At 37.4% G+C, this 23973-nt stretch overlaps 3 protein-coding genes across 7 annotated transcripts in view; 2 read left to right on the top strand and 1 right to left on the bottom strand.

The window, feature by feature from the left end:
• The window catches only part of dnr1 (E3 ubiquitin-protein ligase defense repressor 1), a 29786-nt gene extending 20596 nt beyond the window's left edge, over nt 1-9190 (top strand). Inside the window, exons 2-4 of the mRNA XM_020961504.2 lie at nt 5355-6352; nt 7126-7809; nt 7879-9190. Coding sequence (XP_020817163.2) covers nt 5355-6352; nt 7126-7809; nt 7879-8170 — 1974 coding nt within the window. The 3' untranslated portion in view covers nt 8171-9190. The remainder of the gene's footprint in view (nt 1-5354; nt 6353-7125; nt 7810-7878) is intronic.
• Nucleotides 8222-10305, bottom strand: LOC110179582 (uncharacterized). 2 transcript variants are annotated; one of them, XM_020947187.2, is made up of 3 exons: nt 9984-10305; nt 9562-9924; nt 8222-9498 (listed from the first exon to the last, which is right to left on the bottom strand). In XM_020947187.2, exons 1-3 carry the CDS (start codon nt 10021-10023, stop codon nt 9440-9442), a joined length of 462 nt encoding a protein of 153 aa, XP_020802846.2. In that variant the 5' UTR covers nt 10024-10305; the 3' UTR covers nt 8222-9439. The 2 variants fall into 2 exon arrangements, with proteins under 2 accessions (XP_020802846.2, XP_020802836.2); XM_020947177.2 differs by having other exon boundaries at nt 9562-9927; nt 9984-10303.
• A 539-nt stretch (nt 10306-10844) lies between these two features.
• Nucleotides 10845-23973, top strand: part of px (MAP7 domain-containing protein plexus) — a 102882-nt gene continuing 89753 nt past the window's right edge. For 2 of the 4 annotated variants that reach the window (XM_086828528.1, XM_020948488.2), the window contains exons 1-3: nt 10845-11024; nt 12028-12441; nt 20284-21938. In XM_086828528.1, the coding sequence (XP_086684654.1) occupies nt 20295-21938 (1644 nt within the window). In that variant the 5' untranslated portion in view covers nt 10845-11024; nt 12028-12441; nt 20284-20294. Of the gene's footprint in view, nt 11282-12027; nt 12442-20283; nt 21939-23973 lie in introns of all 4 variants that reach the window. The other 2 variants (XM_086828526.1, XM_086828527.1) reach the window with 2 other exon arrangements.

Raw genomic sequence — 23973 nt, 5'->3', positions numbered from 1 at the left:
TCGCTCTTCCCCATCTGGCAGTTACACTTTTTTTTTGTATTATTTTTTCTTGGCTCCTTCACTTTGTTTACCTTTGGCGCTCTCTCTCTTAAGTCCGCTCTTGGGTTGGAGCATCTTGAGACTCTTTGGGGTGGGGGGGAGCAGTTAAGCCACCGAACCAGGTGTAGAGAGGGCATGTCATTTTAGACGCTTGTTGCTTTGTACAACAAAGAAGAAAATAATTAAAAGGTCAAGGAAGTGTGTGTATATATTCCCCATTTTTAAGCTATAAATAAACTCAATGAAATTGTTTACAGCAGGTGTTTACTTGCAAAATATTTTCAAAATATTCTGTTAAGGCTGTTACAGTAAGAGAACTTCAATAAACATTTGTAAAGAAACAAACAATTTTACGAGTTCTCATAAAAGTGAAGTAAATTTCAAGTTTGATAAATAAACAACTTAATGTTATTATTTAGTTTAATAACAGTAAATAAGTTCAACAAAATATCAGCTAACTTAAATCTTGAGATTCCTTATAAAACTCTTGATTTTTGCTTAAAAGCTTGGGTGTATTTTACACTTGTTTATATGTATATGTATATTCCTTGCCTGGCAACAAAAGCATAAAAACTATAATGAAATGACCCCAAAGAATTGAAAATAAATAACTATAAATAAGACTCAATGATATATCACAGTTTAACTACAACAAATATAAACACAAATTTCGATAAATTACCAGTAAAAAGTAAAGAAACAGATGTAGATAGTTGGTGTATCTTTTACACAAGCTTGTTGCTTCCTCAACGATTTTATGAGCCATAGTAAAAGCCACGAAAATCACCCAGCAATAACTGCAAATAAACCCTTATGGCCTTAAGAAGGGGTATATAAAATAATCAGAGGGAGTGGTAAGAAGCATTTACATCCAGATTTTCTGAGGGGAAAAGATAAGTAACTTTTGGTTATGTCAGGGCTCAGCTTAAACCTATATACATATGTACATAAATCCCATTCCCGACTTTTGTATTTGCTATTATTGACTCTAAAAATCGGTTCACGTCTCGCTCGCTTTCGTGTTGTATTTAATTTTAGCGAAATCCACAAAAAGTGGACTTTGCACTTGACAGCAGCGACGATTTCCAGTATATATACATATATATTTTTTTGTAGCGTATTTCGTTTGCTTTTGTTGCCATATTATTTCTGCGGTGAATGAATGTTCACATATTATATATACACATACTTATAAGCAATATAAACATGTATTTAGCCTTTTTGGTTCCGCCTGTTGCCACGTTTTCGCTCTCCAAGCCACAAAAATATGAAATAATTCGAAATAAATGCAGAATAATTCTATGAGAACACAAAGAACTGTTGCTGTTGTTGGGAATGAATGTGTGTGGCTAATTGGAATAATATGCTTAAAATTAATGTTTGAGCGGGAGAAACGGTTTGCTAATTATATAAAAATATAATAATTTAAAGTATTTTAGCGAGTAATTGAATGGTAAAGAATGAAAAAAATAATCAGTTAACAGGGCGTATACTTGATATTTTTTGTATTCATAGAAATTATCAAGGCGTATACTTGATTTTTTTTTAGTTGAAATTTATTTATTTATTTTAAGTTTAAATGTAAATTATAAAGAAGCATAGTACATATTTTTATTTAAATAGAAATTAACAAGGCGTATACGTAATATTTTTGTTTTGATCGAAATTTTTAAAACGTATACTTGATATTTTTGTATAAATAGAAATTAACAAGGCGTCAAACTTTTTGTTTAAATGGAAATTATCACGGTGTATAGCTAATATTTTTGTATTGATAATCATTTTTAATGCGTATACTTAATATTTTTGTTTAAATGGAAATTAAACAAGGCGTTTGGTTTGGTTTGATATTTAACTCAAATACAGCTTAAAAACTAATTAATTAAATCAATATACTTTCTAAAAGCATTAACTATTTCTACATTTCCTTTTTTTATTCCTTTCTTTATTGATTAAATGGAAATTATCACTGCGTATACTTGATATTTAATTCAAAAAGCAGTCTAAACATGACTTCTTTAAAAAGTTATTTCTAAAAGTATTATTTATTTATACATTTTAATTATCTGTGCATGATTAAATCAGTAAATACTTATTTTCAAGTCTTTATGCTAATTTTCCGCTAAATTTAATTAATTTATTTACCAAAAGACCCGCATATATTAACCAATTCTATACCAGATATTCGATTAAATTAGTTTATTTATAGTCAAAAAATGCGATCATTGACCCTGAAGTGCTTCTACATTTCTACAATTCACTTTATTAGGAAATTTAATTATTTCTATACAAAAACAAAACCATTACTGAGGCATACTGAGGGATTTATGCACCATCTGGCATTGCCATTGCCATTTTCGATTTAGCATTTCCATTCGCTGATGATTCCCTAAATTCTGTTAAACATTCCGCTCCCGGCAAATGCGTAGTATGAGATTTCAGTTCAATTGGGATGAAGGAGGAGGAGGAGCAGGAGGAGGAGGAGGAGGTGACTCTCAAGAGGCTTCATTAGATTCGCTCTCCGACTCCGGCTGTCAACGGCAACCCACGACATTCACATACACATTCACATCCATTTCCGTATCCGCCCGCCTTCCCATGGCCATGAATTTAATGCCCTTCCAGTGGCAAAGGCTCCTCCTTGGGCTCAGCTGTACATCAAATTCTTAGTCGCCTTGTCGCTTTGTCGCCTGTCTAACAACCGTTACTAAGCTGCCACGCCCACTTTCGACTCGAGTGGCATGTAAATTGATCTGCGTACTTGATTAATTAATTGCGTTCGACTTGGAAGCTCGTCTCGAAAACTGCAAAACCACAAAACTGACGGCAACATCTGTCATCTTAATTAGTCCAAAAGTGCCATTGGAGTGGATACGTTTTGGCGAATTGGGTTTCACTTTGGCTTTATGATGTCCTTTGTTCAAGGTGAAAGGCAGGTATATAGTCTGTGACAGGTGCTTTTATAGGTAGGATGGGATTTTCAAAGAGCAAAAGGCAATTCATTTGAGTATATTCTTAGCTTAATTAAGCTTGTGAAAGTAGAACTATATGGGAAATATTTAAGGCATTAACTCGGGAGTTTATTAAACACAGTTACTTTACTTATTACTTTATTAGAAATTAAAATGTTTAAAAGTAATAAAAATTACCACAATTTTAGACTTTTCTATTAGGTAAACATTTGGGATATTAATTCTGGGATTTAAAGAACAGACTTTCTATAACCATTTTTTAGAACTTGAAAAGCTTAAAAGTCATAAAATTTATCACAATTATTTCTTTATTAATCATGATAAAGATTACTTATTAGTGTATTATTTAATGTTATAAAATAATACTTTAAAAACACATATTTCCATGCCCATAAGTAGGCTACGTTTTACGTTTAACAAACTTTCTTTTCAATGTATTCCTTCTTAAACATTTTCTCAGTTTTAACTAACTTTTTGCTTACTTAAAATGCTTTAAAAACTTTTTCAAATGTTAAGTCACAAAGTCATAATTCGTGAGCACAATTCTAAAGATGAAAAGAATGCCAGAGTGTGTCATAACCACAAAAAGAAAATGTGAATGGCATAAAGGTAAACGGAAACGGAAACGGAAACTAGAAAAAAATGGTCTCAAATTTCACTTAAATGGCTAATAATTCCTCTCGTAAATTTAAGCACATCCTCTTACACAGCCTCCTACCTCATTCATCTCACCTTTACTTTCGTTCTTTCTTTCGTTATTTTTTTTCTCGTGTTTTTGTGCGGTTTCGCCTAATTGGAAACGGGGAAAAAAATGTGCAAAATGGGCGTTGATGCGTGAGCAACTTGTTGCCACGGTAATATTATATATACATAAAAGTATAGGTGGCTACATATATCTCATTATGCAAAGTGCTGTTGGGGGAAGGGAAGTTTTGGGTATGGGAATACTTAGAGGTAAGCCTGGGGCGGCAGCTGCCTCTCTCCCCCTCAACCTAACATATCATTCCAAAAACGAGAACAAAAACAAGCACAATTTCCTTGTATTTCCATGCATTTTTGTTTTTGACGTTTTTGGGAAATTTCATTTCGGTGGACAGGCAATGCAAGTGCCTTTGGGGGAATGTGGATGCAGGAATCGGGATGCGATGCAACTTGTTAAAGCCAACCAGCAGACAGACAGACAGACAGACATCATCAGCATTATGGAACACATAAGGATGTTGTTGATGCTGCTGCTGCCGCCAGCATTTGAACTTGTTCCATTCGAAGCGATGACACGCTCGTTGCATAAGCAAATATTTCTGGAAACCACAGCATCAGTAGAGCAACCCACGCTCCCTCAGCCTCATCATCATCATCATCATCATGAACATTATCCTCCCAGTCACCCCATGTACATCCATCCAGCCAAGCATCCACTTGCCAGGAGCAGTTGTGGCGGATGTTGCTGCTGTCATGACAACGCTGGGATCGGGATTGGGACTAGGACTGTGACTGGAATAGGAACAGAGACAGGGACAGGGACAGGGACTGGGACTGGGACTGGGACTGGGACTGGGACTGGGACTGGTAGATAGGAGATGGTGACTGGAGCCTGGTGAAAGGACATGGTTGGGACCGCTGTGTAACCTCCGCATGTCGCTGACAGGCTCTGTCAAGTTGAATTGATAAGTCGCTGATCCAGAATAGATTGAAAAACATTCAAGCGGGATGTTCCCTAAGCAAAGATTAAACTTTAATTTCCTGCGGGTAAGAACAAAGGAAGTAACATTTTTTTGAGAGCTAATTAGATAGCTTTTTTAATTAACTACTCAGTCTTGTTTTTTTCTTTTAGAGAGTTTGTTTGTAAATTCAGAATTTATTCAGTCTAAATAATTTAGGTACTTGAAGACACATGTCTATAATGTTTTCCTTGTACTTATTCCGCTTTCTATTTGATATTAAAGCAATTTCATACAGCTGGCGACAAAATTGGGCTATTGAATTCATTTGTTACATTTTTAGATAGGAATTTCATGAGGAATTTATTAGATTTCTTAAATATATGACTTTAAAAATATGCTAGAGATATGAAATAACTTTTAAAGATGTCCAAAAGTGCATAAAATATATACTCTAAATCAACAAACTTGAATATTTCTCTGCAAACTTTTAACTAGTCCATCACAGCTTTGTTTCTTAATAAAATATGCCTTAAAAATGTTTGATTCCGGTTTAAAATATAAATGTTTTTAGTTACTGTTAAATAATAATTAAGGGTCCCCAAAAACTTTATAAATCTTAAGAAACACTTATTTAGAAAAGATCCCAAAACTAATCCTGTTATTTTCTCTCATTTTCCAGGTCTGTCTGGCCCTGAACATCATCTGTGAAATGGAATACTTTGGCCTGGAGCACTGGACACCCAACCAGAAGGAGTCACGCACTCGCCAATGGATCAACCTGCGCAACCGACTCTCCGGCGATAGTGGCAGCAGTGGCAGTGGCATCCAACTGATGCTCGCTCTGCGCGTCAAATTCTGGGTGCCGGTGCACTTCATCCTCCAGGAGAGTGTGCGCAATTTGTTCTACATGCAGGCGAGACGTGATCTCCTCGAGGGACGCCTCACAGCGCCCGACTGGAGTGGAGCGGCCAAGCTGGCGGCCCTGCTCTGCCAGGCCGATGGTTTGCGCTTCAATGAGGCATCCCTCCGGGCAGAGTGTCCCATGAGGATGCGGCGGGAGTTGGCCCAGCAGCAGGCACAGCAGCAGCAGCAGGCCCAGCAGCAGAGGCTGGAGCAGCAGCGCAAGGAGAAGGAGCATGTGCTCAGCTTCAAGAAGCGACGCCTGTCCAAGCAAAAGTCCATGGAACACATCGAGACCTGCACGACGCTGCCAGCGGCAAATCCAGCCACAAGTTGCAGCCTCCAGCCGTCGCCATCGGCATCCGCATCCGCTTCAGCCTCCGCCTCCGCCTCCGCCTCCACATCCGCCTGCTCGCAAACGCACTCGAACAGCAGCTCCAGCAGTCCCAGCAACAGCAGCAGTCAGACGGGATTGGATGAGCGTCTGGCCAGCAATCAGTTGCGCATGTACGAGGAGTACCTGATCCAGCCCAGCAGTTCGGAGGGTGAGCCACCGGCGGACTTTCTGCGACAGATTGCCATCGAACACAGCAAGTTGGCCAAGCTACAAATGAGCCTCAAGTCGGCCAAATACTGGCTGCTGCAGTCCATCCAAGATCTCGAGGGATATGGCGAGGAGCTCTTCAGCGGTGTGACCACCAATGAGAGTGCCACCCGTTGTGACATTGCGGTGGGAGCCCACGGCATCACCGTCTGCCGGGGGGGTGAGAAACAAAGGTGAGTTTTGGAGTGAAAAAATTAAGAATCTTTAACTTGAAATCTTGGAGAATCTTGTGCTTTTGGGAGCTTCAGAAGTTGAGCGATGATTCAGGAATATTTAAACGCTCAAAGCATTACTTTTATTAATTAACTCTTAAAGTTCAAGGTGATATAATAACAATAACAAGTCTCAGTTAAACTTTAATTAAACGTGTATTAAAAAGGGGACCGCTTCATTTAAGTAAAAAGTTGTATGTCTTTTAATTAATCTGATTAATTACATTTAACAAAATAAATTCACTAAATGGGGGAATCCCTCTTGCTTGGCTCTAAATTGTTGCAACCTTGAGGTGGTATTTTTTATAGAACCCACTTATTTCTGCGCTATTAACTTTAATTAAGCTATTTGGTGAGTGTTTTAGGACTCACCATAAACCTAGTAAGAGATAATAAAAGAAAACCAGGTGAAATTATCATGTAAAGCTATTTAGTAAAGTAATTGGATCTTTAAGAATATTTCATATTATAGAGTTTGTTAGTTCTTAATACCTGTTTTTGTCTGTGAACTGTTTTTAGTGCTTTTAAAAGACTACAATCCTTAGAATCTTAATATTACTTCTGTTTGAAGCTGATTTTACACATCAAATTATAAAGTAAACCTAACTTCTATATTCTATATAAAATATATAATAAAATAAAGCATAACTAAACCAATTTTCGAGTTAAAAAACTTAATATTTCTATAAATTAAAAGTACCCCAATCTAAATCAAATCCCTTTTCTTCCCACAGCATCCCCTTTGGTGCAATTGCTGCGGCCAAATCGCTGCGTCGCACCTTCAAACTGGAGTATGTGGACGATCACAATGATCGCAAGGAGCTGGAGATTAAGCTACCCAAGCAACCCATTGCCGCAGGACTCTATCGCTCCATCACAGAGCGTCATGCCTTCTATGTGTGCGACAAGGTGCGAGGCGTGGTGACCAATCAGTTCACGCGAGACCTCAAGGGCACCATTGCCTCCATGTTCTCGGAGAACACGGAACTGGGCAAGCGTTATGTGTTCGACATACAGCACACCTGCCGCGAGGTGCACGACCAGGCCAGGAGGACACTCCACGAACGGGGTGGTGATCTGTTGACTGAGTTGTCATCGGATGGCGCTGAAGGCTGTTCCGCAGTTGCTGCTGGTGCTGGAGGAGTAGGACTCGGAGTAGGAGGAGGTGTGGGCGGTGCCGTTGCCGGTGCGGATGCCTTTGGGGCTTTAATGATGCCATTGGCGGGTAGCAGCAGCTCCATGGCCGGCAAGATAGATTTGGCCATACGCGAGAAGGAGGCGCGTGAGGCGGCGATTGAGCGCTGCGTGGACACGCGGATCTCAGAGGCCATGCAGTGCAAGATCTGCATGGACCGCGCCATCAACACAGTGTTCAATCCGTGCTGTCACGTCATCGCCTGTGCCCAGTGTGCTGCAAGGTGAGTCACAGAAACTAGCTCTCGATTTATAGAAACTCTTATTAATATTTAAAATTTCTATCCTTGCAGATGCAGCAATTGTCCCAACTGTCGGGTGAAGATAACTAGCGTGGTCAAAATCTATCTGCCGCCGGAGCTGCGCACCAGTCAATCCGGCAGCGGTGCCACCAACACCACAAATACCACCAGTAGCAGCAGCAACTGTGCCGATGGCCAAGCCACAGAGGTTGAGGAGCTGCAACTGGAGGAGCTCTCCTCGGACATGGCGGCCACATCGAGCGGCGTGTTGGGTGCAATGGGTGCTGGTGCCGAGGCAACAGGACAGCCTGGTGGACAGCCGAAGGTGACAACGGCCGCCTAGAATTGGTTGTGCTCGCTGCTGTTCCGGCTGATGGAATGGGTGTGCGTGCCGATTGTCTGAGAACCAACATGATCCACTAATATTCTATGACCACAACCTAAAAGGGGAACAAAACCAACTAAAAAGGAAGTGAAAGAGAGCGAACTAGCAGCATGCAACATGCAACATGCAACATGCAGCAGGATTTCCTTTGTGGTTGCAAGGGCTTAGGAGGAGTAGTCAGTCTGTCAACAATCTTAGCTCTATCTTTACTCAAGTATTTTACGGATATAAGCAACTGAAAACTGTAACTGTAACTGTAACTGTAACATTAACTATAACTCTAACTGTAACTGTAACTTTAACTGTAACTGTAACTCTAAACTAGATGCTAGAGATATACACACAATATATATTATATTTACTATATTTATAGATGTACGGACTTCGAGAAAGTGCTATTCAAACTCGTCTAAGACTTCACTGCATAGCCTATGCCTAGAATCTATAACTGCAGATTGTTTCATATTCATATACAAAAACACTGTATACACATTGATATATTTACGATCGTTATAGATCAGCGATACCTTATACGATATATGTAGCCTAGCCCTTGAATGTACAACATAGTTACTTACTAAATGTTAGCAATTTTACCAACTAAACTCGAGATGTATTTATTAACCCTTAAAACTATTAAGTATTTTTTCTGACCCCCCTTACCCGATAACCCCTACCCCCCAATTCTCATCAGATATATAAAATATATATATATACTTTATGAATATATAGGACAAGCGTACAATAATCGCAAACCCAAGGAGCAAAGTAGTACTAAGTACCTGCAAAAAACAAACAAACAAAACAAAAACAGAAGAAAACTAAAAACCGAAACGGAAACAGAACACGAAACACGAAAAGTATCTCTGCAGCAGATATTACATAGTCAATAATGAATGTTAACAATGTTATACTACATATATACCTATATATATATACATATATAAAAGAAAACCAATGAAAAAACTTAAATGTAAATCGTTATGTGTTGTTTTTTTTAATTTTTCACTTTATTTTGAATGCTTCAACTGGAATATTTGTTTATCCCCCAAAGGATTTCTTTACAAATTCTTCTACAAATTAAAATTTTCTCACTTATAATTTGATGCTTAATTTCTACTCTTCTCTCCCAACGAAACCCAACAATTCGAAATAAAGAATACTGTGCTTTCTCAGAAACAAAATGTCATCCTAGGTGCCAAAAACCCTTCATCCTTTCGAGATCATTTACACCTCATCGACTCTTACTGTTTTCTTCTTGCTAAACAATTCCCAGGCATCGTTCCCTGAAAAGAAAAGTAGGGACTCTGATTAATTAATTGAATGAATTAATTTAGTAGAGTCCTTACAAGCATATTGGATAAAGACCCGCAATAGCTTCGCATATGGCTTCGATGTATCATCTTTACGCTTGAAAATCATGCCAGTTTTGTTGGTTTTTTGACTCGAATTGGTCGTATCTACTGTTCCTTCGAGATCTTTCAAAAATTTCGGAACACTATCAAGTGTGTCGAGGAAAGGAATCGTCATTTGTTGCAACTTTCTAGCAAATTTCTTTCTTGCAATTAATCTGTGTAGCCGCTTGGTCATTATTTTTGACATGTTCTTTTTATTAAGCTGTTGTTTTGGCCAGAGAGTCTTCGTCAAGGTGCCATCGCCTGGAGGATCTTGGGTCTCAGATCCTTCAATAAATAACGGTAAGATGATAAGTCCTGCTAAAAAATTTCAATTTATTATTAATAATTTTGGATCCTGCAGCCAATAAACATACCCAAAAGAAGCGTAATAATTATTAAGCGATTTCTGATCATTGTCGGAATGATGTGTATATATAATTTACGCTTTGTTTGAATGTATTTTACTTTGAAATTTTGAAATACCTTAGGACAAAGCCTACCTCTTATGGGATTTGTAAGTCGAATATTAAAAAAGTAAATGGAAAAGCTTTGGAAGCAAAGAAAACTTGCTTAAATTTTAGTTCAAACTATTCTTTTGACCTGAATTTCTTAAGGATTAAGATAAATGCTTAAAATTCCAAGAATAATTGTTATAATGAGACTTTATTTAAAACTCAAAGCATATTTGACTGGCTGACTTAACACTACAACAAAACCACCTACAAGTTTTGGGCCTTTGCTTTAAAATGTGTCTAAACAAGTTACTCTGTTTGGTTCTTTTTATTCAATTTTTGAATTTAAATATTGTTTAGTATCGCGCGATTATGAAAAAATTATCGATTGTGCCGGACAGATAATAACGTTAAGTCACTACGTTTCCTCTTACGTCGAGCTAATTGCGGGATTGAACAACTAAGTTAAACACCATTTTATCAATGCTTTAAACCATTTTAAACAAGCCTATATAAAACTTATCGCAGTTCGACACCTTTTGTATGGAAGTTTATAACAGTCTTTATGCAATTACTCCCAGATTAGGGTTTCATTGTCTAGTCGGAATTTTAATTAAGAAAACAATGGTCTTATAGAATTTAGTATTAATTAATGTTTTGAAGAAGAACGTTTCCCATTGATAATGAGATATAACGTCACGCACATATTTCAGATTAATTGGTTTTCTGTAATTTTAGCGGGAAATGACGATATTTTTGGGGGGAAATCTCGACTTTTTGAGATTTTTTAGTACCTAGACCTTAATACCATCTGGCAACACCGCGGTCAGCTGTTTATTTCAACATGGCAGGCCGCGACGTCGGCAGAGAAAACGCTCAGAAAAAATCGTGCCTCTATAAGATACTTTTGCCTCCGCGCTAATGTGTGTTATGATTAACTGCTTAAAACAACGCGAAAATACCGTAAATATTGTTTAAAATACTCCCAAAACGGGTTAACAGTGAAAAAGTGCAACCTGCATTGCAGCAGCTGACGCCAGCGGAGCCCCCAGCCCCAGCACCAGCAGCAGCAACAAGCAACAAAGGCAAAACGCAAATGCAAACAATTGGATAAGCGCTTGGAAGGTGTTAAAGCAATGGGGACTGCCGCCAGTCCAAGAGTTCAGCTCTAAAAGCTAACAAATCCAAGGTCGCAGCTACGAAAAGTCGCATTAAAAGTGGTAACTTTTCAAACAATTTGTTGTTGTTTTTGCTGCTGTTTGTGCTGGCAGTGCTGCTGCTGCGGCAACAGTTGCAGCGCGCAGCGTGTGATCTCGATTCTCGAACTCCCTCTCTCTGGCACTCGTTACGTCTCTTTCGCTCGTCGCCGGTGAAATGGTGTCGCCTTTCGACGTCGACGTCTCAGCTGACGTCGCTGCCGGCGCAGTGGCCATGAGGCGAAATTTTTGTTGTTCTGAATTTTATAAATTCTGTAAATGTTTACAAAGCAAAAAAGTGCGAAAATAACACACGATAAAATGAAAAGAAATATATAATTAAATTGCAATAAAGTGATCTTAAGAATTCTGAAAAAAAGTGAATGAAAATTATAACAATACCATCCATATGTGGAATAAGTGTGAATAAAACTAAGAAAAAATATCTGAATAATAGAAGTGTCAATAATAATTAAGCTAAAATCATTTAAATTAAATAAAAAGATATTAATAAACTTGTAAAATTATTGAAGAAATTAAGAGCTTAAAGTACTCCAACAAAAGCCCAACAGTACAGCTTAAAGCCATTAAAAAACTTCTAACAATAAATCAAACAATATATAATCCAATAAAAATGAATTCAAAAGCAGCAAAACAGCTGATTAATTTAAAAGTCTATTTGTTTTCCTCATTTACTTAAAACTCCAGCAAACCACTCAGAAATAAACAAAAACAAAAAAACACCTGATTAATTATAATTTGTATTACAGTTTCAAAGTACAGTGGCAAAAGCAAAATAGCACAACAAAAAAATATATATATCAAACAGAATTCAAAACCCACAAATAATACGACATAAATTGCTCAATTCAAAAATTCCATTAGTGCTCTTAAAAAAGCTTCAAAAGCAAGTAAAGTGAAGTGAAGTCAAATAAAGAAGCCAAATAAAAAGTCCAGAAAAGTGCCTGAAACCAAATGTGTTTTTCCTGAAGTTAAACCCCTTTTTCAATCCCCTTCACCCCCCCACCAATTCGGCTTTAATTCCCCCCAAAAGCACCTATCTTTCACCTGGTTTCCAACTCATCAAAATCGATACAACGATTCCTCAACAAATCGACGAGCAGCACTCATGATTTGGATTAATAGAAGTCAACTGAAATAGGCCGAAGCACCCAGGAGCACAGGTCAGTATCGGAACAATCGGGGTTTATTAACTGCCGTCGATCAGTTGGAATATTAAAATACAGTCTGCTCAATTGGATGGGGTTGGGTTGGTTTTGCCTGGGCTCGGTTGAAACCGGTTACCGGTTACCGGATCGGCAGACAAATTGAAAATTCAATTAAGTTAAATCAATTCCAACTTGACAGTTTGGTTCCATTCGGTTTCAATCACAAATGTCCGCTGCAAACTCAAATGTATCATAAAATATTGCTATAAAATTGAAGGTTGTGAGAAGAACATAAGATTCTTTAGGTTATAATATTTAGATTATAATTAAATAATCATCTACTACCCTGTACCCAAAGAGTGCAAGGTTATTATAACTTAATAACTTAGTAACCAGATTTTATTAAAACTTCACCAACGTAGGGAATTGTATTTATTCTTATAGAGGATCATCAGGAGAGTCAATCTAGTCAGCTCTTATAAACTATTAGAGCTAGAGCTATCAAACTTGGTTACAACATTCTTATAGGTTGTCTATAAATTAAATATATTTAAAATTTTGTTTTATCCGCATGACACTCAGTATCTTAAAGTCTAAACTTTAGCTTTGTTACCCGTTTCAAGTTTAAATTGAAGGTGATTGGTGCAAAGTATTTTTAGCAGCAAAATGCCTATTTAAATAAAGTTTCTTATGGATGGAAATTAGCCAGGTGTCAAAGTGCGATAGCAACCAGTGTTCCACTTGAAATCGGAAGAGCAGATATTAGTCATGGATGCGGGTGAGAATACCATTTAAAATGTTTGGCAATTGAAATTGTTTGTTAATTGAAAAAATAAATTTTCATTCAAGTACACATAAAAATATACAAAATATATCTTCAATTATTTATTTAAATATTCGGAATTATTCCAAAATATATTTATCAATTACCCAAAAGCTTTACCTCCACCACAAGCAAATATAATACAATTACACGTATGCATTTATTTAAATAACAAATTATTTTATTTGTGAAATCGATGAAATTAAATTATCATTAAAGCGGTAATTTAATGCGACAGGCGCCATTAGCAGCAAACAAACAAACGCACGAAGCTCACGGGTAAAAAAATGAAATGAAAATCGAAATAATAAAAAGGATGATTTACACAATAATTAAATATGCATTTCATTCATCGGCCTTGCATGTGTGTGTGTATATATTTATATCGTCTCCTTTTTCGTCGCATTTTGTTTGAACTTTAAAGAGCGACGTGCTTATTAATTTACCCTTTTTTTTTATTCGATTCGGCTTATTCCCCTTTTGCCCGAACGAGAACCTGTATCGGCTCAGAATCCCCAACTCCTGACCACAGACAGGGCCCCCCTTTTAGCTGTCCGGGCATTTTCGGGGGCCCTTAATGGAAAAAATGTTGAGCGCGGTCTTTTTTTTTATTATTATTATTTTACCCCTCTCCTTTTATTTACCCTTTCCTATATACACTTTCTGGGGGTATTTTTTCAATCGAAATCTATTGATTTGGAAAGCTAGGGGTTTATTCACACAAAAAGCTTTTAGTAGGATGTCATAAATATTAAATGTCCGAATTATAACTTTAATTACTATAAATAACTAACTAACTATAAATAATAACTATAAAAATTAATATTTAGTTGAGGTTTTGAGAGTTACCTTTTAAATATTATTTAAAAAATAAATACATATGAAATACCTCATAAGATTTACTGAAAATATTTTAACAAGCACTGATATTTAAGGGTATTTCACACTTCGTCTGATACCATCTATTTTCTTTTACCCTTTTGAGATAAATATTAATTGAAGGAGTTATTTTCGGCCCCATAAATCATATATATTCTTGATCAGCATCAAAAGTCGAGTCGATCTAGCAATGTCTGATCGAAAAATTAAATTATCGAAATATTTTCAAAATTTCAAAATTTTATCGTTAAAATTGTCAAAATTAGACAAAAGCTTGAATTTTTTAAAATCTTAATTTGAGTATGCAGATTTATTAATCTAATAAAAACTATCATAGGAAAACTTTCCAAATTGAATGTTATGCTTTTCCACACTGCAAGGGTATACAGTCTTCGGCTACCCAAAGTCAGCTTCCCTTCTTGTTCTCTCATATTTTATTTCATTTTTATTTTGTTGTTGTTTTTACGTCTGTTTGTGTTGCGTGAGGAGAGGGACTAAGTGGCAAAAGGAGGGGGCAGTGCTGGAAAAGGGAGCCGACCGAAGTCCTGCCATAAAATTGCATGTCCAAGTTGTTTTATTTGATTATGCGAGTGTGTGTGTGTGTTTGTGTGTATTTGTTGTTTGTATTTTTTTTGCGAGAGTTTATTGCGCGGAATGCTATTTAATAAATTCCATTTTCGACTCTCCCCGCCCCCCCTCTAGCTGTCATACTGCTGGTTCCTGTGTGTGGTTGTTGTAGATTCTCTGTTGTTTTTATTCTTTGCTGGCCAGCAAGGATTTATCTGTCCATTCTGTTGTTGTTTGTTTGCTTTTATTTGTGTTTCCGGTTTTTCCATCTTGTTTTGGGCGCCAATGCAAATTTTTTAAAATTCAATTTCTGCTCGTAACTTCAATTGCATCAAAGGCGAGGCATTCAGCTTCCCAGCGTAAGCGCCAAAAGAAAATGTGCGGATGGTAAATATGAAATATGAACATCCGTAGAAATATGCAACAACATCCTTTTTGGCACATTGCAATTTCATATTTCATACTCAGATTTATTATTACATTTTCGAGCCAAGGCAGCTCCCCGCGGCGTTTAGTTCTGACACAGAAAAAAAAAAACTAGATAAAAAGCGACTAACAATAAAGACGGTCGAAAACTTAAGCACCTTAACTCACTTTGCAAGCTTCAACGCAGAAGAACTTAGTTGAGAGAACGAACTAACACAAAAAAAAGAGAAAACAGAAGAAAACTAAAAATAAAACTCCGCATATAATCGAGAAGCGAAAAGAATTTCCAACTACGCTAAAAACTTTTGCACCAACGGCGCAACTTTTTCTTTCTTGTCCTGGAAAAGTTGTGCACCCTTTTGTTATTGTTATTGCTGGCAACTTCCGCTACAACTATAACTATAACTAAAAAAGGAGAAGAGGAAAAAAACAGGAGCAAGAACATCCTCGATAAGCGTGAGTTCAATGCTTAAAGCCAAGTTTAGCAAAAAACGTGCAAAAAGGAAAACTTTAAAAATGGGTTCGTGGGGTTTTCTATTTCACTTGTTCGAGAGCTGCCACGCCCTCAAAAAGAAAAGAAAGAAAAAACAAGGACAAGAGAGCCATAAAAATGTTCCTGTAAGCTGCTGGCGGGGGAGAAAACACAAAAAAAAAAAACAAAAGTTTTCAAAAACAACTACTGGGAGTGGGGAAAAACAGTGAAAAACAGGCAACCAGAGGCAGGCAGGTGGGCGGGCACACAAAAGCAACAATGTTCAAGTGCAGGCACTGGCAAAAATTGTGTGTATGGAACACACACATTCATACAAAACACCCAAATGCTAAATAAAACAAGAAAGGAAGCTAACTTTGTGCTGGCCGAGGTTTTAATACCCTTGCAGGGTCAGGATTTGATCAAAACTAAGCCAAAAACACATTAATTTCAATAAGGATACCTTATACCTTATACTTATGATGCTTTTTCAGTATGTTAATAAATCTGCATACTCAATTTAACATTACAAAAAAAAAAAAATTGTGACAATTTTTGATAATTTTAACGATTTAACCCCCTAAATAATTTAGGAAAATTCGAAGAAAATGTTTTTTTCTCGCTGAAATGGCCAGATTAACTTGTCTTTTGATGCTGATTAATAATATATATAATTTATAGGACCGGAAATGGCTTCTTTACCTTGTTTACAAACTTCTGAATAAAACTTTATTACCTTGTAAGGGTATTTAAAAAATAAACTGGCAAACAACTCTTAAAAGCTTGCACAAGCAAAATGAGGGGGGAAATAAAAAATATGGGAGCTAGCAACTGCACTTTTCCCCACATGCAGCACAGCTACTAGTTGGAAAAACAAAAACTAAAGCAAGCACCATGCTTTAAAGTACCAAAGCCCACAAAAAAAAAATCAATAAAACTGCGCATAAATAAATTAAAAATAATGGCTGTATGAAAAACAACAAACATTTTGCATGGTTTTATGAACATTTGAATAGTTTTTAGTCAGAAATGTTAAGCCTCATAACGAGCTTATGCTTTTTTAGGACATTTATTGGGTTTAAGTTTATTAAGTAGAATCAGTTGAGTTTATTTAGGGAGATATTATTAATTAAAGCCTTTTTAACAGCTTAATTAAACTTTCAGACTTTTTGAAATAAATAACCTAAAAAGGAAGTTAACTTCAGCACGCCGATGTTTGTGTACCCTTGCAGATTGAAAATCGATCACTAGGAATTAATAAAATATAAATTATATATATCCGATAAAATTTCATAAAATATAATTTTTATAAAATATATTTTATATATATAACATCTGTTAAAAACTGGAAAAGTTATATTTATATATTATATTATATTATTATATTTTTTTCTTAAGGTTTTCCGATCGTTCCTATGACAGCTATATGTGCATATAAAGTCCACCGATTCGTCATGCTCCGGCTTATATAGTAGTTAAATTATGTTGAAAAATAACTCCATGGTTTCATTCAAATAGCTTGCTTTTGGTTTCAAAACTAAACTCGCACATGTGTGCTATGATTCCCAACTGGTTCTAACATCCCCGGAACGAAGTGACTTCTGCCGGCCAAGTCTCAGATATGTGTTGTGTTTCAAAAGTTGCAAGTCATTGTTATTAGTGTTCAAAGTTAGTAACTGATCATAGATACTTTCTAGTCGAAGATACTTACTGATCATAGTTACTTACTAGTCGTAGATACTTACTGTTCAGAGTTACTTACTGCTCATATATACTTACTCATAGCTTAGCTTACTGATCATAGTTACTTACTGCTCATAATTAATTACTGATCATAGCTATATAAATCGTCCGGATTGTTCCTATGTCAGCTATATTTATATGTATATATATAGTCCATCGATTCGTCATGCTCTGAATTATATACTAGTAAAATTATATTGAAGAATAACTCCATGGTTTCATTCAAATAGCTTGCTTTTGGTTTCAAAACTAAACTCGCAAATGTATGCATATAATTCCCAACTGGTTCAAACATCCCCGGAACGAAGTGACTCCTGCCGGCCAAGTCTCAGAAATGTGTTATGTTACAAAAAGTGCAAGTCATTGTTTATTAGTGTTCAAAGTTAGTAACTGATCATAGATACTTTCTAGTCGAAGATACTTACTGATCATAGTTACTTACTAGTCGTAGATAATTACCGTTCAGAGTTACTTACTGCTCATATATACTTACTCATAGCTACTAACTGATCTTAGTTACTTACTGCTCATTGTTAATTACTGATCATAGCTATATAAATCGTCCGGATTGTTCCTATGTAGAGCTATATATATATGTATATATATAGTCCACCGATTCGCCATTCTCTGAATTATATACTAGTTAAATTATGTTGAAAAATAACTCCATGGTTTCATTCAATTAGCTTGCTTTTGGTTTCAAAACTAAACTCGCACATGTGTGCTATGATTCCCAACTTGTTCTAACATCCCCGGAGCGAAGTGACTCCTGCCGGCCAAGTCTCAGAAATGTGTTGTTACAAAAGTTGCAAGTCATTGTTTATTAGTGTTCAAAGTTAGTAAGTGATCATACATACATACTTACTAGTCATTAATACTTACTGATCAGAGTTACTTAGTGGTCATAGATACTTACTGGTCAAAGATACTTACTGTTCAGAGTTACTTCTTACTTACTTACTTCATACTTTATTACTGATCTTAGTTAATTACTGATCATAGTTACTTACTTGCTTACTGTTGATGCTGATCAATAAAATATATGGGCGAAGATGACTGCTTCACTGCGTTGCAAACTTCTGACTGAAATTATAATAACCTGCAAGGGTATAATTATAATGAATTGTAATTAATAAACAAAAAATATATTCAATATTAATTGCAGCAACTACTATTTAAACAAGTTCTTTGTTGACTAAAAAAAAAAACAAATAATATATATTGCTCACACCTCTTAAAAACAATCAATAAAAATTGCACACAAAAAAATCATTGTAATTGCAAAATGAAAAAGTTTCCCTTTTTTTCCTGCTGCCTTTGCATTATATAACTCAATTATGGCCATTGAAATTACAACTGGAAAATTGTGCGCATTCTTTGTAAATAAATAATGAAACATTTAATTAGTCGAGGCAAATAACATGATGACTGCATAATTTTGATAAAAAAAATGTAAATTGTAAACCAACTATTGTTCAATTGTTGCTGAGCCCCACAATCATTCTCATCATCATGATTATTAAGAGAATTGAGTGCGCTAAACGAGGGCATCACAAAATTGTTTAGCGAATGCTCCGATTTGGCATTATATACTATATACTATATAGTACTTGATAAAGCGAATTAGCACGGTTCGAACCTGGTCCGTGTGCCATAAACAAACAAATTTCAGATATATTTAGCCAGGCGCCGGTCCAGATTCATCTGGAACTCCAAAGTGCCAGATTCGTACATCTTATTGCTTATATATTCACTGGGCATTCCTCTCCGCTGATTTTTTCCGCTCTGCCCTCGTTATCAGGCTCTTTATACCGATTTGCTTCTTTCCGAGTGTCCGGACTTGCGTCACATGTCTGAAATTGCTATACACATATTAATGAAAACAAATGCGCATTGCATCGTAAAGGAAATAACACAAAAGAGTCTTTTAAATAAAACAAAAAAAAGTGTAGAAATCAAAATAAAATCACATCGACCCAGAGACAAGAATCAACGTCCGACAAATCGTCGAATCACTTAAACATGCGAATAATTTTTCCTTTATTTTTATTCGATTCCATTTGCTGTTTATTTATACCAACCGCACACTTCCCACATCGATGCCCAGAGCTCAGAGATCATGATCGCTGTGTGATCCGGGTTATCGCAAAGTCCCGCCGCTGAAATAGGTTATCGCCATCGGCAATCGTTCGATTAACGAGCATCGAATTTCTGAACGCTCAACGCAGACGCCATGTGGAAGCTATGAGAGAAGGGAGGCTGGTCTGAAAATGTGGTATAATTGAATACTATAGGAGTCTTATGAGTCTTAAGTTTCAGTTGAATTAACATTTTGATTACGCAGAAATTCTTAGGATTCGTATATTATCTTAACTCGTGGTCAAGTAAATGATGAAAATGTATCTTTATTCTAGAGGTTTTTACTATATTAAGTTTATATTATGAACAGAAACCGAAAAGCTTTAAACCTATCATGTTTGGACTTTTGAGATAGATATTTCAAAAGGTTTAATTATACCGCTTGCTGTTGAAAATTTAAATATTTTCAATATTGAACTTGTAAAGCTTAACATAATGAATTAATTCCAATAAATGCTATATACAATTGAGGTCAGTAAACCGATCAAGGAAAACTAGAGAACTCACAAAATGTTTTAAAGTTTGACTAAATAGTAATATAAAAGTAACTAGCCATTAAAAAACACAGATAATTATTGTAGATACATCGATATTCACTTGTTCACATACAAATTTATTGTCAAAACTTCGATACTTAGCTGTAAAAATATCCAAAAATGAGTTGATAAGGAAATAATCCTTCTTTTAATTTGCTAACCCGCGAGTCAAGGCCTTGGGTCACCCTTGTTTTTCCCCAATTCAAATCCATTTCTCTTAAATTTAAAGCATTTTCATATATTCATTTTCAAACTTTTCTCCTCCTTTGCAGCTGCAAATATTATGGAAAAGGCGAAGGCATATATCAAGAATGAACTTCGCGGTGGCAGCCAGCAATCCGAGCCAGCAACGACGCCCACACCGCCCTCGCCGGCCTCGGCGCCTGGAACGCTTCAAGCGACCAAGCAGCCATATCCACCCATGGAACTGATGCCCTCGCCCGGAGCAGCAGCACATCGCACACGAACGCCCAGTGAGCAATACCACCTGGGCTATCCGCCACATCCCGCCCAGCATTACTATCCGGCACACACAGGAGCACCTAGTGGGGTCAAGTCCACGGGACGAGCCTCAGCACCGCCCGAGCATCATCATGTGCCCATAAGCATTTGCTTTGTGTGCGGTGGACATGGTGGCTATGAGCAGCAACCCCTGAGGATACGCCACAATCCCGAGCGTCCCGGGGAGTCATATTTCCCTTTCCTGGAGCGTCATGAACCGCCTAACGGGGTGGCTTCTGTGTCACCTGCCCAGGAGTACGTGTGGGCCTGTATGCTCTGCTTTCGATCCCTGAACGAGCAATGGGACTCGTACGAGCGGCAGAAGAAGCCGCTGCTGCAGCGCATCTACCACATGAAGCGGGTGGATGGTAAGGGATATATAGGAGCAGATGTGGCCACCCAGAGCGAGTATGCTGCCCAGGTACTGGGTCTGAGTGCCGAGCATCTCACCCAAAATGGACTGGTCGAAGGTCACGGGGACCCCTATGCCCTGGCTCGCCACTATTCACCGCAGCAGCAGTCGTCGCATCATCACCACCTCAGTACCTCAAGGAATGCCTCACCCTCGCCCAATCCCAGTGCTGCCGGTGGAGCAGGCGGAGGCGGCGGCGTCGGCGGTGGTGGGGACTTTTATCCCCGGAACTCTACGCCCTCGAGCAACCACAACAGATACCTGAGCAGACCACAATCACGGGATATGCCCGTGGCCTCGCCCATATCGCGACCGCCCAGCGAACCGCCGGCCATTAAGCCATCCAGCGGCTATGCTCAGCAAAAGTACAAGCTCAGCCCTGCACCACCGCCGGCCACATCCGCAGCTGGTTACCAGGCACAGGCTCCCTATCATCCCGCCCAGTATCAGCAGCTCCAGCAGCAGACAGCCGCCTATCACTTGCTGCAGCAGGCAACCGCTGGGGGAGGAGGCGGAGGAGGAGCCACGGAATCGGCACACTATAAGGGTAATCCCTACACTGCCTTGCCCTCACCAGGTGGAACACTCGGACCGCCGCCCATCTCAACTCTGGAAGATGACAATGCCACCGTGTTGGATCTGCGAAATTCATCCAGCACCTCTAGTGCACCACCGCCAGCACCGCGTCATGCAGCCAGTAGTGCTTCGACAGCGATGCCCTCCAGCCAGCCCCAAACGGAGGTGGGCATCCTGGATCTCTCGATGCCCGACAAGAACTCCATTACCGAGGTGTGCTACGTTTGTGGTGATGAGCAACGCAGAGGTAGCCTCATAGAGTTGAGCACGGTTAAGCCCCGGGAGACTGGAAGACCTGGACAACCGACGGCATACTTTCCCCTGTTCAATGAGCAGCATCCACGACCAGCTCGCTCCCGGCCAAAGGACCCGCGAGGAATGATCCAGGCATGTCAGATCTGCTACGAGGACCTCATGCACCAGTGGAACGCTCACCAGGTGAGTTTTGCAATTTAAATATATACAAAATTATACCGGCAAGGAGCCGCGAGAAATTCAATCTGTCATTGGCATACATGCATTGTATATGAAGCATCCGGTTTTCGGTAGCAAAAATTTACATACATCTCACACCGAAAATGGGGTCGAGGTGAATCTGATATTTGAAGATTATATTGTGGGAGTTAAAGCGATGTTTTGGGTTCTTTAATTCACTGATAGAAGTGGTTTTTTTATTTAAGAAGAGGGTGTTCTTTGGGAATTAGCAAAGTACAAGAGGATTTAATATCTTAGAGGTTTTAAGAATTGGTTTAATACCAAGGATTTTATATTTAGAACGTTGTTTTAAGGGAAAAATGAAAGAAATTTGTGTACATTTTGCTATGAAAAATATTAAAAAAGAGGTTTCTGTGAAGGTTTTTATCATTTAAATAAAGTTGATAGTGCAAATTAAATCAGCGAATTAAAGTACACTTAAATTCGGAGAACATGCATCTTAAAAAAACGCAGAATACATTGTGTTTAAAAGTGAGTTTTATATTTCTTATTTTAAATACTTACTTACTTCTAAAATTACCAAAAAATACACTTTTAAAGCAAAAAGAACCACAATCTATCCTTGATTAAAGCTACATCAAATTTCTACAGTTTTCTATAGTTTTCTTCTCACAAACTTTAACATTTTCCTGTGGCTTTAAATGAAACCCCAAAGTGTACTCTATGCCTGCACACATCAAATATAATATATATATGAATATGCAAATAGAAATGTTTATGGATGCTGCTGCTCCTGTTGCCGATGCTTTTGAAAATATTTTGTGAAAATTTCAATATTGTTCACTCTCGCATAAATAATGGAATTCAATAAAAATGGTTTTTGAGAGCGGGGGGAAGCACACGCTGCTACCAAAAAGAGGAAATGCAAAAACGTGCTTCACGGCAAAAATAAAAATAAAAACAAACATTGGCAACAGGAAGACAAAAAAAAAAAAATACAAAATACATTTACGAGAGCAGTTTTTCGCGTCGCACGAATGAAAATAAACAAAAATATTGCCACAGCAGCCAATGGTTTCGATGATGATGATGATGATGCTGATGATGTTGATGATGATGATTATGATGTCTGCTGATGATCATCATAATATTGGCGCCATGGAGATTGACCCGGGAGTAAGGCTCTCCACTGTGCGAACGATTAATCAGTGGGGTCGCCACAGTCGTCTCCGTCGTCATCAGCATCCACATATAACCATATATAGTATATATGTACATATATATTCGTTGTCCCTCGCATTATCATCATCATCATCATCCAAGAGGGGGCATGGGGTTCACAGGGGGACCTCGAGGAGGCGGCGAATGTTGTGGGAATTTTGACCGCAGGGTCGCTTGTGTTTCTGATTAAATTTTAATAGCTTTCCGCGATTATTTCGCTTCTTTCGTTTTGTTTCGCATTTCGAGTTTTTGTCTTCTTGTTTTTTAATTTTTTTATTTGTGTGCTTTTGTGTTTTTCGATTTTATTTCTGAATGCTAAAATGTATTTATAATTTTGAGACATCGCCCTGGTTTTGCTCAATGAATGTCCCATGAAGGCAGACGTTTATTTAATATGAGTTTGATTAGGATTTCTAGAGTGAATCATTGAATAGGTTGCAGGTTTTTAAAGAGTTTTTAGATTTTGTCATATAGATTTTTCATAGCGGAGGCACTCTGAATTCGTACTTGGGAATTTTAGTTGCTTTCTTTTCTCCCCATGTGTTTTTCTAGATTTTATGATTTAAATATATAAGATTATAGAAAACAAATGAAGAAATGTTACCGGAAAATGTTTTAAATTTTTAAATTAAATTCAAAAGCAAACTGCAAGGATACATTAACTTTGACTTTTCGAATTTAGTTTAGTTTCTTGTTTATCTTTTGATTTGGTTTACAACAGTTCTATTTAGATTTAATAAATAACAAAAAATATCTACCAAATTATTTATTTTCAAAATAATTTAATTGGGGCATTATTTAAAGCTTAATTTAATTT

Source organism: Drosophila serrata, unplaced genomic scaffold (genome assembly GCF_035046125.1).
Source record: "Drosophila serrata isolate PLE 108 unplaced genomic scaffold, ASM3504612v1 contig_184, whole genome shotgun sequence".
NCBI lineage: Eukaryota > Metazoa > Arthropoda > Insecta > Diptera > Drosophilidae > Drosophila > Drosophila serrata.
Note: the sequence above shows the minus strand (reverse complement) of the source record. Positions and strands in the feature narration are given on the sequence as shown.